At 30.6% G+C, this 19,585-nt stretch overlaps 2 protein-coding genes across 3 annotated transcripts in view; one reads left to right on the forward strand and one right to left on the reverse strand.

Annotated features, from left to right (window-relative positions):
• The window catches only part of LOC106464063 (mitochondrial 2-oxoglutarate/malate carrier protein-like), a 20,922-nt gene extending 14,092 nt beyond the window's left edge, over nucleotides 1-6,830 (reverse strand). Inside the window, exons 1-5 of the mRNA XM_013924174.2 lie at nucleotides 6,693-6,830; nucleotides 4,437-4,498; nucleotides 3,361-3,451; nucleotides 2,313-2,393; nucleotides 1,817-1,939 (exon numbers count right to left, since the gene is read on the reverse strand). Coding sequence (XP_013779628.1) covers nucleotides 1,817-1,939; nucleotides 2,313-2,393; nucleotides 3,361-3,451; nucleotides 4,437-4,498; nucleotides 6,693-6,778 — 443 coding nt within the window. The 5' untranslated portion in view covers nucleotides 6,779-6,830. The remainder of the gene's footprint in view (nucleotides 1-1,816; nucleotides 1,940-2,312; nucleotides 2,394-3,360; nucleotides 3,452-4,436; nucleotides 4,499-6,692) is intronic.
• Nucleotides 6,831-6,915: 85 nt separating this feature from the next.
• The window catches only part of LOC106464057 (glyceraldehyde-3-phosphate dehydrogenase 2), an 18,522-nt gene continuing 5,852 nt past the window's right edge, over nucleotides 6,916-19,585 (forward strand). The window contains exons 1-6 of one of the 2 annotated variants that reach the window (XM_022391721.1): nucleotides 6,916-6,979; nucleotides 9,896-9,957; nucleotides 10,453-10,549; nucleotides 14,385-14,491; nucleotides 17,995-18,283; nucleotides 19,444-19,564. In XM_022391721.1, the coding sequence (XP_022247429.1) occupies nucleotides 9,935-9,957; nucleotides 10,453-10,549; nucleotides 14,385-14,491; nucleotides 17,995-18,283; nucleotides 19,444-19,564 (637 nt within the window). In that variant the 5' untranslated portion in view covers nucleotides 6,916-6,979; nucleotides 9,896-9,934. The remainder of the gene's footprint in view (nucleotides 6,980-9,895; nucleotides 9,958-10,452; nucleotides 10,550-14,384; nucleotides 14,492-17,994; nucleotides 18,284-19,443; nucleotides 19,565-19,585) is intronic. The other variant, XM_013924166.2, reaches the window with a different exon arrangement.

Raw genomic sequence — 19,585 nt, forward strand, 5'->3', positions numbered from 1 at the left:
CTGATGGTACTTGCGCTGGTCCATTATTCCATCTATCGTGCAAATATCTCCTGTTGCCTCAGCAGAAAAACATCCCCAAACTATCAAACTGTCTCCCCATGCTTCATGGTAGGTGCTATGCATTATGGTAAGTATTTTTAACCTTTCTTCTGCCAGACGTACAACCTACGCTTTGAACCAAATATTTTAAACTTGGACTCATCCGTCCATAAATCCATTTTACAATCATCAACAGTCCAGTTTTTGTACTTTTTAAGCAAATTTCAGTCTCTTGACAATAGTTGGAGACTGAAATAAAGGTTTTGTAACTGCTACACAACCAAATATTCCATTCTTGTTGAGTCTTCTTGATACTGTAGATCTGCACACTTTTCTATCAATTGGTACATGGTCATTTATCTCATGAATAAAGGAAGATACAAAACATCAGTATCCTTTCCTATTTTCAAATTTACCTGTCTTAATCTCATGATCTAGGGTGTACTTGACACTGTTTGAGAAGCATTTCAAGTCTGCAGCAATTTGTCGGAGAGTCCAACCAGCATCAAGTAAAGCTTTTATGCAAACTCTCTGCTCTACTGACAATTCTCTATGCTTTTTGGGCCATGGCATGACAAAAAAACTTAATATATAGTGTTAAACACTGTTTTTATCAAGGTTTATTTCTGGAGTGCTATTAAATTGATTTATTCTAGCATATACTCAACACCAACCTAGCACCAGACCATTCAATATGCGCATCTTTCAGATGCCGTCAATGCCAAGGAAATGTGAGTAATTGATCTTTTTTTAATATCTTGTCTCTATGTATGATAGTCCTTCATTTTATGTAAAAAAAATTAATTTTATGAACCTTAAAAATTCACAAATCTTTGCACATGGGGTGGTAGGGAGATTTACAAAAGCTGCATACGAAGGGTTAAAATTAATATTTGAAAGGTTAGATGATTTTTTAATATTATTCTAAGCTTCACCACACTCAACAAGTTCTTCCTAACAAGGTGAGTGAAAAATATATCTTGCCAGAGGTTAAACCATTTCTGCCAGTTATAATGTTATATTGCCCAGGCACCTGTTGATGTGTGTCAACATAAATAATCAAAGATAAAGAATAGCAAAGGACAACAGAACCCTAAAAATAAACTATAAGTGAAAAGGTAAAGATGTGAAATTACATATATTATGCAAAGAAAATATTCTAAGATTATTCAATGAAGAGTTAAAAGGTATGTACATATTTCTATTTTTTTAGTTTTAAACATTTCAGTGCACAGAACATTAATGATAATAGCTAGAGTTGGTGATATGGCAAAGAAAATGTAAAATAAAATATTAACTCTTGATATTCGTTTAGAATGCTCTAAAAATTATGCAAGTGAAATGTGAAAAATGTAAGATGAAAAATAGTAGTTTTATACTTAACATGAAAATCACCTTGCAGGTAAACTATTCAAAGTCCAAGTGCAAATAACTATATTAAATAACAAATTTTTATTTAAAATAGTATAAAAAATCAAAATTAAAAGTTTTATTTTTCTGAAACTATATACTTTAAAGAAAATTATTGTCAACTTTGAAACAATTTCATCCACTACTTTCATTTGTAGAATAAATTTCACAAAAGTTGCATAACCTACTAACAATGTTTGTATATTGTTTCAATACGGTTAACTGTGTAAAAAACTCTTACATAATAATAATTTGGGAATGTAATGTTAATTCAAATGTAAGAAATGTTAAAATTCAGAGAAAGAAAAAAACATAAAAATGCTACTTTTTAAAATTTTCATTTTTGTTACTTAACTCCCTAACTTACCGACCATCTGCTGTCATACGAATTAAAGAAATTTCTGCAGGTGTCCCAAAAAATGCACCAACTGCCCCAGCCGTCATTCCAATTCCTGCTTTCATAAAGAAATTTGGTGGTTTCCCATCTTTACTAGTGAACAGGTAGGGAAAAAAAAACTATTTCTATTCCAAAAAAACACAATAACATTATAATAACAAATTGTAATAAAAATGGTTTTTGCTTAATAAGTATGAAATAAAAATAGATTAGTAAATATTCAACAGAAAAGATATGAAAGATTTTTGATTATAATAGACTTGCAAAAACTTATTTTTATTTGCATACACACCCTAATTAACTTTCTTCAGAGCTGGTGGTTCATTCAATATATTCTATAAGATCTTAATTAATCAATTTTATTGTGAATTTGTAAAAATGTATATATTTTTTATAAATGAATTTTATCTTTTAAAGATTGAATAATTTTACTCACAAGCATATTCTTCTAATATTACACACTTACGAGATTTTCTCAAAAAGAGTAGAATACACTCCCATTCGTACTGTGGTATAGGAAGCTTGTCGGAGAAGTCCAGCAGATAATCTGTTAAGATGTGAATTAAAGTTTCATGACAATCACAAAGGTTTAGGGGAGCATTACCTGAATTTAAAACAAACTATTGATGGCTAGATATATTAGAGAAGCCATAGAAATAATGAAACACAGTAAAAAATAATTTAATGTTAAACAAGGATGAAGGGCTAAAAATCAGAAAGTAAGTAGGTGGCATGATCTTTTTTAAATATGTAAACTAGTAGTCACATGACCATGGCTTTATATAATTATATGTTGTATGGCATTTGATTTTCACACTCCTGAGGATGACATGAACAACACTGAAATATGTAAAATGTCTTTTACGACCTTTGATCATTTTTTAAAATATAATTTTAAATGTGTATTATACAAGATTGATCATTTGGGTATTTGAATATTTTAAATATTTACACAACTTCCCTGAACTTTAACCAATTATTTACCCTATCACATTCTATTTTATAGTTTTAATTGTATTATTCTCAATTTCAGGTACTATATTATTCCATAAGAGTTTACATGACAGAGAATACTACTACTACTAATCACTTCTAAATATTACAAACAGGATATTGCTACCTGAAGATTAATGTTTTTATCATCGTCAGCTTTAAAAAGATATCATTAAATATACACTTAATATTTATGATAGAAGTAGAAGACACATTCTATGAAAATGGTATATAACCTCGTCTCAAAACCCAATATTCTTAAGGACAAAAATTATTGATACTAGACAAAGAGAAGACATTAAACAATGAGAAAAAGACTAAATCAGACACAATTTGAAATTTATTAGAAAAATATATATTAAATGTCTTTTGTTCAAAGTTATAGAAAGTATGATAGCTATACTTAAATATTATATTGTTTTGAAAACTGTTTCCTGTAAGCTTAAGTACCTTGAAGAGCATTTTGAAAAGACTGAAGTAAACTAAAATTATATTTCAAAACCCTAAAAGGGGAGTCTTACCCAGAATAGAGACCAAAGAGACCTTCTTGTTTTACTATTGACCTAATTGCATGAAAACTACTTTTGTGATCTCTGGCTTTGCCTCCTTCTCCTGAAAATGAATAATGAAATATCACTCAACCATCCTATGTTTTGAATATCACAAAGTAACACAGTACTGTTCCTCAATCAAATTAGTCAAGTTTCTGACCACTGGCTTATATGCACTTACTAAGAAATGCAGTTTCAACACCTGGTTTTTTTACCTAAGAAGTAACACATAATAGCAATGTATAAAAATATGAGTGATTATTCATGTTCCAGTTTTGATGATTCAACCTTTATGACTTGTTCATTACTAAATATAACTCAAATGAACTTTAATCTTTCATCCTCAATGGTATATACATAAGTATACAAGCCCATTAGTATAGAATAAAACCAAAGTGTACTTTATTTCAAGAGAATCTTTGATGAGTTACAAGACCACAGCAAAAACATGAAATTTTTCATAAATAAAAACCTCTTACAACTAATAATTTTAAACTTCCCAACCTGCAGTAGTGTCATGTTCTGAATGGCCCAATAATGAAGTGTTAACTATATAATAGAGTATTAATAACTATTAGTTAAAAGTTTCAGGTTAAAAATTGTAAAACTGATTGGTATGAATGTTTGGAATGGTGAGCTTACTTTTAAATTAACATTGACAAGTTATTTAATAGTCTCATGAACACTTTTGGGTTGTACTTCAAAACAGAAAAAAGTATATTATTATATCATTATGAATAAACTCTTAAAAAAAAGTACTTATTTTTGGTAACATAACAAGTGTGAATGATTGTAGCATCTACCATCATGATACACTACACATCGGTCAACAGCCTAACTAGTGCCAAGACATTTTCTTTACTTGTAGGCATCATTCAGTAGCGGTAACACCAAACACACTTAGAAATATGGATGGAATGCATTGTGGAACATATCTCCATGAAACAGTACAAGATGAATAAAAATACTTATGCTAGTTCTAAGAGTTATCCAGTGATTAAATTGCATTTAGTTATTCCTGAAAATAATAAGCATGTAGTACTTACCACTTAATTGCATGCGGTTCTTAATAAGGTCAAGTGGTTGGACAAATAAAGTTGCTGCCATCCTACAATAGGCCGAAAGTTTATTTTTACATACAGATACATATACACAATTCAACTTACATGTATTTCCAAATTCATATAAATGTAACTCATTATTATATGCATGACTAAGCAATAACTTCAACAACTTTCCACAGAATAATTTCAACAACATTAGAATTCTATGAAGATTATCCTGAGTGTAAGGTAATTATGTATTATTATTTTAAATATACTGTATGAATATTTGAAAAAAAACATGTTATGTGATAAACAATTATGTGCAGTCTTGAAAAAATACTGAAAATGTTTCTTAAGTAAGCATCTCACAACATAAATATACATGATGCACATAAAACTTATCTTAATCAATAATCACATCAGCTATACAAGTCACAGCCAGTGTTCCCTCTAAGCTGCACATCCTCAGTAATGGTGAGGAGTCTTAACATATTGATGACCTTAGTGATCCTGGCAGTTGATAGGCTTAAAGCACAAATAACCAACTGGTAGCATTGCAAAGCGGCATAATGATCCAATAGGATCGATGGTCTAAAAATACCCCCCCCCCACACACACACACAACAAAAAAAGAAAAACTGGTAGCGCATCCGCACATTGCCTTGACACTGATGCACATGAAAAAATTCATTTCGCACATGGACTGAAAAAATTAAAGGGAACATTGATTGCAGCACAATTTAAAATTGTCTTTACAACTTATAGAACAAGTACAATAAGTTCTTCATGATGGCCTAAAAAGAATAAAAACGAATGGGTTTGAAAGTATAGTACTTTAAAAGAAAAAACTTGACAAATCATTATGCTAATAATTTAGTAAATTTAAAGTAGACTACAGTACTTCCCTTCTCATGTTTATTTTTTAATTCTGTTGATTTAACTGTAACCTTTGCATTTCATGGAAAAATGTATTATTTCGTTATACAAGACATATAAGCTGGAAATATAATAAAAAACAAGTGAATCTACCTACAACTCAATTAGTTAATTAACTTATTTTTTCAATAATGTAGCTGTGTGGGCTGTGAAGTCTAGAACTTGTTAAACAATGAAAAATAAATGTTCACGTATAAAACCTGAACTTGAAGAAATAAAAAAGTTCAACTATTATATAATCAATTGTACATTAATTCAAGGTTGAATACCACAATTTATTGAAGACCCACCTCTTCTGGGAGTAAAAAGAGACAATCTATTCCAGGAGTTACAAATCTATATAAAAGTTGAATGTCCTCTCAAAAGGTAAACAGGATGAGTTAGATTTAACTTTTATAATTTTAGTTCCAAACATTTGTTGTTCCTTTTTCACCTGTTAAACTAGTTCTAATTTAAATACATTAGCTGGTTCATCTTCTTCCTATTCAATAGGGAATCAATAGTGTTGATGCATCATCTTTTTTTCATACTAAATTGTGAAACTGGTAGGACTAGGGGCACAAATATAAATCTTGGTAGGGTAGGTTCACCTTCAGTTAACTTTTAAGACAGTTTTATTTTTCTAATAGTCATTGACCTTTGGAATGGGCTGGCTTCAGTTGTTGTGTATGTAATAAATGTAAAAGAAATCTTGATAAATATTTAAATGATAAGGGATGACTCTGAATTTTTTTAAGTTCAGTGGATGGAACAACAACTATTGTTGTCCTTAAATGTTGTTTTCTTGCTCTCAATAATGCAATCGTTATAAACCATAATAAAACCTAACATATGGACTGAAGAACAAATAACAGGACATATTCAACTATTACGACTAACAAACTATGTACATATATTTCAGATGCACCAGCTCACCCGGTAAATGAGTAATACATTTTGAAAGACTTAAGTTAAAGTCTTAAGCAGTTAAGGCATAGGTTGTGTAAGTAAAATATTTTAATATAAAAATTTAGAGGCATGGAATAGGATATTTTAGGTGAAAAAATAAAGAAAATGCAAATTGTTTTTAAGGTTTTCCTTAGTACTAAAAATAAAAGCATATGATATAAATATATTATCATTTATATGCCATTCATATATATTATAATATAATAATTAATATATTTAAGAAGTTAGTCGTGTATACAATTTAAATTAAAGCTATAAATTATAATATCATTCTGAAATTAATGTTGCGTAAGATATTGTTGTTTTTAAACAATTCCAGTAAAATTGGTGTAAACATGCAACAACTTTATAAAATAATAAAATGCTGCATACCCAGCCGTTCCTCCGAAGAGGAATCGAATATATTTAGGAATGGCCGCCGGTTGCTTAATATTAGACGGAGACCCAGACACCGACATCTTTTTTAAGATTTAGGATGTCTCAACCCAGCGCTTCTGCAATAACTTGACGTAGTCTAAGTGGTCTACGTGTTCACGAATACGTTTGGTGGTCCCTGGGAGAAGATTATATCCCACAATTCCACGAGATATCGTATTATGTATAAAAGCTTTGGCGCAGTTTTGTTCCTCTTACGTAAGTTGCGTTTGACCTTGGTGAAGGTGAGTTGGATTTGTATAGAGGTCTTTATAAGTTTATGTGAGTTTTTAACGTTATCAATTTTCGGCGTTACATTACTTATATTTACAGGAATATGTACTTATCGTCACTTAACCCGAAAATGTTTAAACTATTTCTAAAAGTGAAAATATAGATTTAAAGTAAGCCGTACTCGTAGAACGGTTTTCAGTTTTAAAAACTGTTTTGGTGTATTTGAACAAAATGTGGTTTTTGCCGCATAGATTAACATCAACAAAGACATTATTAACTAAAGAGTGACTTGTATTGTTAATGTCATAACACTGAGTAAGAAACTAAGACTAAGAGCATTTACTAACATTAAATTAAAAATACCGTTTCTGGCTGTGTCTGAATAAGGACAGTAAAGCAAAAGGTTTTTAAATTGAGCTTTAAAAGTTTAACTTTGAAATATATTAAGCTTTAGAATTATTAGCTTCATACTTCAGTTTATAAGTTATATGTAATAAGTTGATTTAAAAAGTGTATAAATTATACTCCTTTTCACAAAGTAGTGTAATTAAGTAAAGGGATAGACCACTTTACTGTCACTTGTCAGTAACCTTTGTGCTTTGGTCTTGGTATCATAGGAACAGTTTTACTGATAGTAAAGTACTTTTTTAACTATTCAAAATACCTTGCTACTAAAAAAGGAGTTTTGTTTATAAGATTTCTGAAAGATTATTATTTTAAACAAACAGCAGTAAAATAGTTCATGGTGCACTGACACTGCTATAAACCCAGTATTGCTCCATGTAGAAGGCAAGTGTAACTGATGATTTTAATGTTGTGCATATCTATTTGTTTTTTCTTGAAAAAAGTTGTGTGTTAATGCAAACCACAATTATTTTCCACACTTGGCAATTTTAGATGATGACTGTGAAGCCAAGGTCCATGTCAGGTTTTGTATAGGGGCTGGATTCTTTACAGTAGGTGTCTGTGATGTGTTGGTGATAAATGTCAACAATAAACAGACAGCACACAATCCACTTGTTTTGAAATAATATATATTGAAAACAAGTCAAACTTGTGTAAAAAAATTTGTTGCTGTTATTTACCACAGTTGAATCTAGAGCTTTAACTTTTTGTTGTTGTCAAAACTAAAAGATAAAAGTACATACAGGCTGGTTCTGTTACTTTAGAACCCAACTGACTAGAAAAATTATTTCTTCTCTCCTCTGTTATCACAATACAATCAATGATAAATTTACTTGCATTACCTTGTGGGTTACCACAGTTGTATCCAGAGCTTTAAATAATTTTTTTTACGTCAAAAGTCCACACAGGCTGGTTCAGTTACTTTAAAATGCAATTGACAAGACAAATTATTCTTTTCTATCTCGGTTACAATACAAACTGTGAAACTTCACTTTAGAAATCACCACTATAACTGTTGGTTTACCACACTTGTATCAAGAGTTTTAAATAATTCTCCTTTTTGTCAAAGTCCACATAGGCAGGTTCAATTACTTTAGAATATCCTTTGACAGGACAAATTCTTCTTCATCTCTGTTGCAGTACAAACTACGAAACATACTTTAGATTTCGTATGTTATAGCTAAAATGACACTTGCACAGTTTACCTTCACTTTTTCTTTCACTAACTTAACTCTATATCTGCATGTATTTATAACACGTGACAGAAAAATCTAGAAATGTCTAGCCCTCTAGTAGCAACATTATTGCACGTAATGAGACTAACTTAAAAGCTTCGAGTCTTGAACAGGAATGGCGAGAACTAGCACAGGCCCCCTTTCTTTCTCTTTTTTAACATTTTAAAGAATTTATTAAAAAGATCCTAAATTAGGACAGGAACGAGCTCATAAACCAGACAAAATCATAGCAGCAGCCATTTTTACCTCACAGTATAAGCGTAAAATCGTTAATAAAGTAACAACAAATATCTATTAAATCTATAAAGTAACAAATACATATTAATTATTATTTCAGTTGTTATTAATGTATAAATCATCTATATGCAAAGAGAAGCCAACAACTATGGTTTTTATCATTAAATGAAGATATAGCCTAAAGTGGTTTAGATGTTATGATGAAGGCTTTGGTGAATTGTCATCTAAAGTTTAAAGGAAATAACCTTGAACCTTTACAGTGTATATCAGTGCATATATTGGAATTATAAAGGCTTAATTTGATACAATGTGGATATATTATACAAGGTTAGTTATTCATGACTTCTCTTGAATTAACCTTAAATTCTTTAACCTAACATTGTTTCTATTGTAAAATAAATTAAATGGAAATTTGACTTGTTTGTAAGGTTATTGCTATTTCATTACTTTAAAATTATGCTGGGGCCATATTAAAGAAACAATGACAGTGCTAACTCACCAGATTCTGTCCAGATGGGCTAATTTTTAATGAAAGTTAAATTTTGCTAGTACTAGATAATAAATTCAAACTATTTGCAAGTTTCTTGTGTTATGCTGTGGTTGAAGTGAAATTTACTTCAACAGTACTTAAGCTTTTTTTTTAGTCTCCACAATAATAAAACTAGACATTTCAAATATTTTATGGCTGTAAGATATTTTCACATTTTCTCATTATTTGCTATAGATCACAGACAAAGATAGCAATTCAGCAATGCCTAATGGTAAATACTGCTGAAAAGTAAAACATTTGGGAAAACAACACTTGTATTTATTTTGTGGCCAACAACTTAAAATTTTCTTTTGATAGTTTAAAGAAGGAGCTGCAGAATTAATCAATATAATTGATTGTCATAAATAATCAACTAGTTTCTAATTATTACTATTTTAGGTTATTACAACTATTTAGTAATGTTATAATGGTAAATTTTCTTTTAGTATTCTTTCACTTTAATTCTTTTTGGCAACTTGAGTGTGTGTATTTAAACACCCTTTTTTTTATTTGATTTTTAGGGACTAAACTTTCCTCTGAAGTCTACCTCCTAAAACACAATGGCAAAAGTTGGCATCAATGGGTAAAGTTTAGCATTATTTTTTGGAAAAGAATAATCATATGTATGAAGGGCTTAACCCTTTTGTGACAGGTTATTAACACCAATTAATGACTAAGCTGGGTAATGTATCTTTCAATTCTTAGTAAAGACCATTTCACTTACTTTCACACTTCTGAATGTTTCTGAAAATTGTTTATTGCATTAGCGATTAAGATTCTGTAAAAGTACATAAGGTATATCAGGGATAACCTCTATACTTTATAACTTTATCCTATTGGATCATGGAAGGATTAAGAATGTGAATTATTTGATAAATTCAGTTAAGAACTTTTGAAATAAGCTAACTGTAAATCAAAGCTAAAATAACTTGTAAATTAATGAAGGTAATCCTATATCTCAAACTGACACAAATGCATGGTTTTTAGTATAAAATAGAACTAAAATCTATTGCAAATCTTGTTTTGATTCTTTAGTTGCAAAGTTTATCTAATTTTTTTCCCCCCTATGTTTTTGTAGATTTGGACGTATTGGCCGCCTAGTTCTCCGTTCTTGTTTGGACAAAGGAATTGAAGTTGTAGCTGTTAATGATCCTTTTATTGATGTTAATTACATGGTTTGTAATTCTCCTTATTTAAGTAAAATTTTTATCTAAAGGTGCTTTATGTATAAATTGGAGTAGACTGATACAACTACGTGTTCACTTTGATACTCGGGTATATAAAATTCTGGCAAAAATGCACAAGATTAATGTTAACAAAATGTACTAGATTTCATATACAAAAGTTACAGTAAACATTATTTGAAGAGTGCAAGTGAAATTCTTTTAAGAAGCCGAAATGAAAGTGTGTTCTTTAAGAGTTAATTGTAAGAACTTAAAGTTTGGCAGAAGTTAACCCCCTCTCTACATCGTCGGCTGAATTGGCCAAGTTTGTGATCCTCCAAATTAACCTTTATAGTTTTCATACTATAACTTGTAAGGTTTTGTGTATCTTCACAAAACTTTGCAAACCTTCGGTAAACATTAAGTTTTGTAGACAAAAAATCAGGATTTTTAATGGAGTATTTTCACTAAAAATTTCTCCATGAATATATGGAGCCAAAATGTTGACTTCTCAAAGTGCAAAGTGATTTTGATGTTAAGATTAGAAATACTTTTCAGTTAAATTCTCAGATTTTACTTGCCTAATCTGTAAAATATAAATAAATCTCAAGTTTTTTTTTTCTACTCTCACTGTATGAGGTTGGTCAATTTGACCCTTGTAATAACCATAATGAAATGTATCTAGATTACAAAGTGTAACATGAGACTACATATTTCTGTTCTAGATAGTTTTAAACTTGTAACACTATACATCTGTTTCTACTTGGATTTTATTGTTTTATTGCCCTTTGAATCATGTCTAACTAATTCTGTGTTACCTTATTAAATTAAGTTATGCATGGGCTACCACATAAAATTATTTTACCTTATCTAACTCAAAGTTTCTAATTTTTACATTTTAGTTACTTTTAAAATAAAATACACATGCAAAACAAGAAATAATATACTTACCTAGGAGTTTCTTTTTCTTTGCTATTAACTGTTGATGAAAAAATAAAGGTAGGGGTAAGTTTTATTGACAATCGACAGCAAAAAAAGACCCAGCTAAGTACTACATTTCTTGTTTTTCATATACAAATGAAACTTTGGTTTGACTAAGCAAAATAGAGATTTTTTTTTTCTTCACAAAGGTGTACTTGCAAGTAGCCTGTACATTACATAATTTGAATAGGTAACGTGAGCCACACATTTGCCAAGTGACTTAAAACTTGTGTGGCAGGATTATTAGTGAAACATGGCTCCAAAAGAAAAAAAAATTGATAAAATTAAGTATAAATAATATGTATACTGTTACAAGATATGTTTTTTAAAATAAACAATAAAGAAAGAAAAAAGGTAATTTAGATTTTTTGGGAGGGTCAAAAGATCAGTCAAATCAACCATCCCTGTATAGTTTTGGTATAGAAAATGACAGAAAAAAAGTTTCTGAAAAAAGAAATTTTTACATAAGAGGCTTTAGGGATTACACGAACAAATGTAAAGTCAGATGAAGTGTTTTTCACTTGGAGCAGTCAGCACTCTGACACCATATAATTACAATTTTAGTAATAATACTTAAAAATTCAGATTTTTTTCTTCTTTGTCTAGAAAACACAAAGTTTATTGTAAGCTTTTCAAATTTTTTGCAGATGCATAAAATACTTTCAGTCATAGTATGTATAGCACTATGGTTACAAGGTCATGTAAATACATGAGCGAGTTGTAATATGGTTACCTAAAACTCTTAATGGTTGTGAAAATGACTGTTGGAGCTCTAAAATTTAGTATTGTTAACTAATCCATGGAAGCCAATTTTGTAAGGTAAGTTTCATTAGGGTGCCTATTTATTTTACCAGACCCTGTGTACAGTATGAATGATTAGTCAAGTTAGCTGAAATGTCTTTTATTCTCTATTAAATATACTGAATTCTACCCTATTTCAAGCAAAAAGGTTATTTTTGCATATCATATAGATATGTTGGTAAATTTAATTTGATACTCACCAAGTTGGATATTTCTTAAAAGTTAAAGTGCAGCAAAACATGTTTACCTTAACAATAAAATATTATTTATAAATGTGGCACACTTGTACACATTGTAGAATGTTTAAATCATCTGCTTCTTAACTAAGCAGTGTAAAGAAAAAATCTGTACTAAAGAAATGTAACAGGAATGACAACCAGTAATACTAAGTTCCAGATTATGACTGTAAACACTAATGTTGTCATGGATATGAAATTTTAGACCTGCACTTGCTTTCTTGTAGCCCGCAAATTGATGTTAAGTCTTGTAGATTGGGTATTTGTACTGTTTTGTAGGTATTACTTTTTCAGATACCTCAAAACCCAAGATACATCTGCCTTCCTACAAAGTATAGAAATCCAGCTTCTTATTAACTGGGAGCTTGGGTACTCCGAGCATTGAATTTGTCCGTATTTTTCATAAACAAATTTGTCTGCATGTGAATACTAAGAATTACCATTTACAAATGAATTTAGTTTTTAATATGGCCAGTGTCAAGTGGTATCAGTAGAGTACTGTTAATGAAAGCCAAGTTGTATTTTGTTACATATTGTAAACAGAAGTTCTACCTCAAATGCAATCTGTGAACAGCAGTGAAAAAAAATGGTGATTTTGGCACATTTAATTAAGCATTACTTGCATCTTTGTCACTTGTGGTTGCAGGGAGGTTTGGAAGGAAACATTTGTTCTCAATTTTTTTATAACCAAGTTATTAAAAGTTTTGTAATTTTGCATGAGAAAACAATAGCTTTTGACTATTCGAGTGTTTTAGGTCACTTCAACTTTGTAACCAAAAGGTTAAGTTTATACACTATAACTTTTAATGTAATGTTTTCACAAAATTTGGCAAGCTTTTAGAAAACTCAGTTTTTCTTTGTAACATAAAAAACATTTCTAATTTTTACTAGTTGGAGTGACTTTGACTTGTCCAGGATGATTTTCATGTTAAGATTAAAAATACCTTTTCATCTTTCAATCACATCACCTCTAAAACAAAAATGAATATGTAAAGTTTTATTTCAGTAAAACTGTTGTTTTCTCTATCCTAACACTACGTACTTGGTTGATTTGACCGACTTTGAAACCCACAAAACAATATAAATCTAAATTATCTTTTCATTTTCTAGATACTGACTACAGATTGTAATATAACTATTTATCCTAACAATTTGCATCTGTTATTTAATTTTAATATTTTATTGCTTTTTTGAACCACATTTAATCCTGCAATACAATCTGTAAATCACATGGCAAATATGAAGATCAAGCTATGTTGAATGACAATGCACGAGCCACTGATGAGTATACGTACTGGAGAATTATTTTCATTACTTAACCTTATCAAACCTAATAAGTTTCCAATACTTTCATTTTACTTTTCTAACAAGTGTACATAAATTTTAGTACGTAAGTTTGGCTTCTTGTTTTTGCTGCTGTTCTCATGATAATCTAAGCGTACTGTTTTGTAATGATTGTACTAGTACATGAATAAATTTGCTTCATATGTGCTCATAAACTTTTAAGTTATTCAAGGTTCAAGATTTCACTTTCCAATTTCACCTCTGCTATTTGTCCTTGAAGGGTATTTTGCCCTTTGCCATGAAGTTGTATTCAGAACCATGGAAGTGCTTTTTATATTCTGATAAATCTGTTTTAATTTTCATACAGTATCTGGGAGTACTATATTTCAATATTTATAGTATAATTATTTAGAACTTTAACATTGTGTATTTACAGTGTTGTGCATAAGTTTGTCCTGGAAAAAAAACTAAAGCATAAGTACTGATACTTGAAGCAAAATTTTTAAACTACTGTTGAAATTCTAATATTTTTTTACTTTTTATAGGTTTACATGTTCAAGTATGATTCTACACATGGTCGTTACAAAGGTGAAATCCGAGCTGAAGGAGGAATGCTGATTGTTGGTGGACAGAAAATCCATGTTTTTCAAGAGTAAGTAGTTTTCTGAAACTTGCATGTTGGATTGAAGGATAACTTACTTGGGTATAATGCTGAAAAAGATAAAAGTAACAAAAGTCCATCATTACTTTTAGTTTGGTTTCTGTAAGTTCTTAATACTTTTAATTTTTCTGTGTAAACAAAACAAACAACACTCCTCCATGCTATTAGTGATGTTCATTCTTGACAATTTAAACTTCATCTGGATGTAAGTTAACCTCAAGTTAATGTAAGAACAACCATCTCAAATGTTTGTATAGCAGGAAGTCCAGTAAATGCAAAAAGTTGATCCTGTGATAATTAAGTTTATGCTTCAAAGTTCAGTTTGTTAGGTTCTTAAATTTATTCTTATTCCTAATATTGAATTTGTATGCTCTTTTCAAAAAGCTGAATCTGTTTTGAGCACATTTTGTTGTCTTTAAGGAAACATTCCTCTATTTGAATTGCTACAACCAAATACTGCAGAAATAAGCATATTTGACAAAGTAAAATAAAATTACAACAGCAACTTGGGCAGAATATTGGCTTATATTATTTGCAATGTCATAACACCTTCTGAATTGGGACAGTGATCTGTGCAGTGGTAACTTTTTTTTTTGAGTTACTGTTCCAGTGTGTTGCTTCATGTTGCCAAGTGTACTGATGTAGAAGTAAGCCACCATCTAGTATACTGGATGTATCTGTTTTGTGTGGGCCCTCTGTTGTCAGGGCTTTGGGCCATCTTCTAAGTAGTCAGCAAATTATTTAGTTTCTTAAGCAGATTGGACTGGTTAGAGCAGGAGAGATACTAGAATCTCAATGTTTGCATATTAGGCTCCAGATATTCTGCTGTTGTCACCAATTGTTGGATAAACTCATTATCAATTTGTAACTGTCATCAATGTTCATATTTGTCTTTAAAGAAAATTCAGACATTTTTATTAAACGTGGTGCTTAGTTATTTGTCCAACTTGCTTGGCATATCTGCATTAATTGTAGCATCAGTTGTTTGACCATTAACTGTTCTTTAAACATGGGTCTGAACTAAATTTTTCCAAAATGAAAATGCTTCTTGTGATCTGATTTGCATGCAACTGTACATCTTTGTATTTACTGGTGTTAAGATACATTTGTGAGGTTGTTTGGTAATGTTGACATTTTTGTGTGAATGTGGAGATGAAAAGCTGATAAAAGATGGGCTTTGTTCATTCCCTATCATCTTCTCAGCCCTTCATTAATCTTGATACTGTGCATAAAGACTTGCTTGATTGTCAGGTCAGTAGCTAGCTCTCCCCAGAAGCAACAGCTACAACTGACTTGGTGTCCCAGTTGGAAGCTTGCTTAGACTTAATATTTTCTAGCCCCAGTTTCTGTGTATACAGCCATTTTTAATTTGCCTGCATGTCATATCTTGATGCATCAAAGTATTGTAGCTTTTCAAATGCATTCCTGTTCTTTGATAGGCTGTTTAATTATATAGGTTTCAAGTTTCCCGTTTAATCAGATTTTATAAGTGTTTTCAGATATCCATAATGGTCACAAATAAATGATGTAATTAATGCCTAAACCCCATCATTTCTTGAGTGCTCTTCAATTGTCTGAAAATTTCCCACAAATAAGATCAGCTGTTGTCTCATTGAAATAATTCTTGGCAACATACATCTAACTTGCTACTTCTTAAGGTAGCTCGTTAGATATGAGAAGATGTCTTGCACTAGTTACTGCAGGACATTGCTTTCAGCTGTTGATTCACCAACAGTTTCATTGTCTATTTCTTTTGCATGTGTGTGGATGTATTAACTATGGAGATTTGGCAGAACCCAGTGAGCATAGCTCATATGGAGAATGATACACAGTGCAACAGTATTTGATCTGAGCTTTCTTAATGTATCTTTATATATAGAAAAAAGAAAAGATTTTGTTAAAGATTACAAATATTTTGTTTACCGAGAATGAGATTATTTTTACGAAGTATTTTCAATAAAATATTTATTGTAGTTATTTGCACTCACTCTGAATTGCTCGAATGCAAGGTGATTTTCATGTTAATTATTATAAAAAACAAAACATTTTCCCATCTTAGTTTTCAAATTTCATTAGCCTAACTTCTAGAACCTTCTAAATGAAGAGCATATTTTATTTTTTATTTTCTCTGCCATATCACTAATTTGAGAATTTTATTTCTTAACTTTACAATAAAATTCCCAAATTTGAGATTTTTTCAAAATTGTGGAATGTCAATGGCTCAAATCCCAGCTGGGATTTTAAGTCTTACATTTTGTTTTAAAGTAATTAAACTTTACATTCATTGTTTAACTTAGATTATAAATCTGTCATTTTTTTGCTGTATTTTATAGTAATAATAGTTGCTATTGTAATTGGCCAAAGAAAGCATCAAAAGAAATGTTGTTAAATATTAATCTAGTTAAAACTAAGTGTATAAAATGGAGTTTTCTTATGAATGATTAAAAAAAAATCTGAAATTCAAAGATGTAGTACTTTTAATGTTTTTAAAACTGTCTTGCAACAAAATTTTGGAAAGTTCACAACCTAAGATATGCTAAATTGTGTGAATTTTTACAATCTAAAACTAGATATTATCTAGAAATTTAAGATTTTATGCAATTTGCTGAAATATCACCACTGAGAAGAAAAAGTCTGATGTGGAGAGATGGCAGTGTGGTTAAGAAAGGGTTAATACAATTCCAAAAATTCAGGGATTCCTTTTGATATATGGGATCCTGGGATTGCAACCCCCTCATTTTGTTCCTAAGGAAACATTCAGACATGTATTTACAATGAGACTTTTGGTGATATCTGTACTTGATTCTCATGTTGTCTGGTGCAGAACACTCCACAAAATACTTAAAATTACTTGGAGTCTTTTGTTTCCTACCTCAAGATCTTCTAGTGTTAATGGTTAGTTTCATAAACCCTATTCAGTCTTGTATACAGTTTCTATTGAAATGGTCTTGTTGCAGTTTTTTCTCGTGGAGTACCCATGACTGCTGTACATCATGACAACGTGTGCTTTTACTGGTGTGGCAATTTTTGATTGGATGATAACCAGTCACACTATAAGCTTTCAACCCATGAATGTATTCTGGTAAACTCTGATTCAAGGGGGGATATTCCCTTAGTACTACCTTTATACTTTTCTGTTTCCATAACTTTACAGTATTCAAATCTTATTTTTCATCATTTTGACTAGGATGAACATTTTGAGATGTTGATACTCTTGCATAGCTTGATACTCTTAACTGAGCAAAAGCAGAATTATGAACTGATTCAGTGATTTGGTTTTTCTGTGTAAAGTGAAATATATCATTAGAACTTGTCAATCAAAGGTGGATCTTCCCAGTGTAGCATATTTTAGTTAATATGCTAACCCCTCAAACTTCAGCCCTTCTCCCTTTACATTGCAGTAGTCACTAGGATTAAATAGAAAAACATTAATCACAATTTCCAGTGCTTTTAATGTGATGTCTTAGTGTTTTTTTTGTTTGTTTATAAATAAGGATGAAACCTAGTGCCATTCCATGGGGAAAAATTGGTGCAGAATATGTTGTGGAATCAACTGGAGTTTTCACAACATTAGAGAAAGCAAAACCACACATTGAGGGAGGGGCCAAGAAGGTTATCATCTCTGCACCTTCAGCTGATGCTCCCATGTTTGTCATGGGTGTGAACCACGAAAAGTATGATCCTACAATGGAAATCGTCAGTAATGCATCTTGTACCACCAACTGTTTAGCTCCCCTTGCTAAGGTCATCAATGATAACTTTGGTATTGTTGAAGGTCTTATGGTAGGTTTCTCTTAATGTACTTCTACCTCTAATGAAAATAAGTTTTTAGTGCTACTATATATGTATAATACAATTTTTTATATATATTTTTTTAACAATAATTGCTTTTTTTTATTGTTGTTTTGATCATAGTTTTATACAAAATATTCCATTTGTGTGTTGTATTTGGTAACCAACAAGCTGTCCTGCTGTTTAGCTGTGATCACTGCATAGATGTTTAAATATTTAACATTTTTGGTGAAAACTATTCTAGTTTAGCTATATCAAATTGTTTTGAAATGCAAACAAAAAACATTGGGAACAGTCTGAAACTGTAAAACAGGCTATTGTAAAATTATTTAAGATATTTTGTGTATTTGTATTGCTTAAATTGGTTTTCTAAACAAATATTTTTTGCTATAAATTTCAGAAGAATGTCGAGAAAGTGATGTCAATTAGTCGTCTATACAATTTTGATCACATATGTTCACTTTGTATTTTCTGTTCACAGCTTTTTACAAAGTTAATTTTACATCTATGCTTTAGACTCGCCCCCCCCCTTTATTCCTATACACAAAATATAAATTTAAGAAATTAATGCTGAGGAAGGACAAATGGGGGGGAGGGGGGGTATAGGAATTATTTGGTGCTGTCTTAAAATATTTAAATTTGGTATTAAAAGTTTTGTTGACTCAACTAAAGTTTTAGAAACTCTTAAATTTTAGCTTGCATGTAGAATCAAAGGGTTTTCAAAAGCTTTGGGATCTGGATAGGTATATGCAAGACCATTGGTTTGGACATAAACTGATCTTAAATTTTCAAATGTTTTACTAGTGGGAGATAGAGGGATTTGGAAGTTCTCAGGGTTAGCTGTATGGATTTACTTAAGTTGACAAGAGAATGTAACTTTTTTTAGAAGTGGTGTTTGCAGATTAATTCATTGTTTCCTGTGAACTTTTGCTAGAAATTCTCAAGTTAGTTTATATTTCACATGCATGCTGAAGTGACAGTTTCAAGATTTTGGCAACCTAAAGTTGCATACTTTTGTTCACAAGTTCTTAACTTAATGTTTTAAAGCATAGCTGTTTAAACTGAATATTTATTAATACTTCTAGTATTAGCAAGACTTCAGCATCTCATTTTGTACATATTTTAACTTGGAGTACATTTCATCCCAACAGACCACAGTTCATGCTGTTACAGCCACCCAGAAGACCGTTGATGGACCAAGTTCTAAGGTATATTTCCTATTTTCTAACTTGTTAAATATTGAAGTAAAATATTTCACTTTTGAAATTGTAGGTAGTAGCCTTCAGTTGTTCT

The sequence above is a fragment of the Limulus polyphemus genome, unplaced genomic scaffold, assembly GCF_000517525.1.
Source record: "Limulus polyphemus unplaced genomic scaffold, Limulus_polyphemus-2.1.2 Scaffold1551, whole genome shotgun sequence".
In the NCBI taxonomy this organism is placed as follows: Eukaryota; Metazoa; Arthropoda; class Merostomata; order Xiphosura; family Limulidae; genus Limulus; species Limulus polyphemus.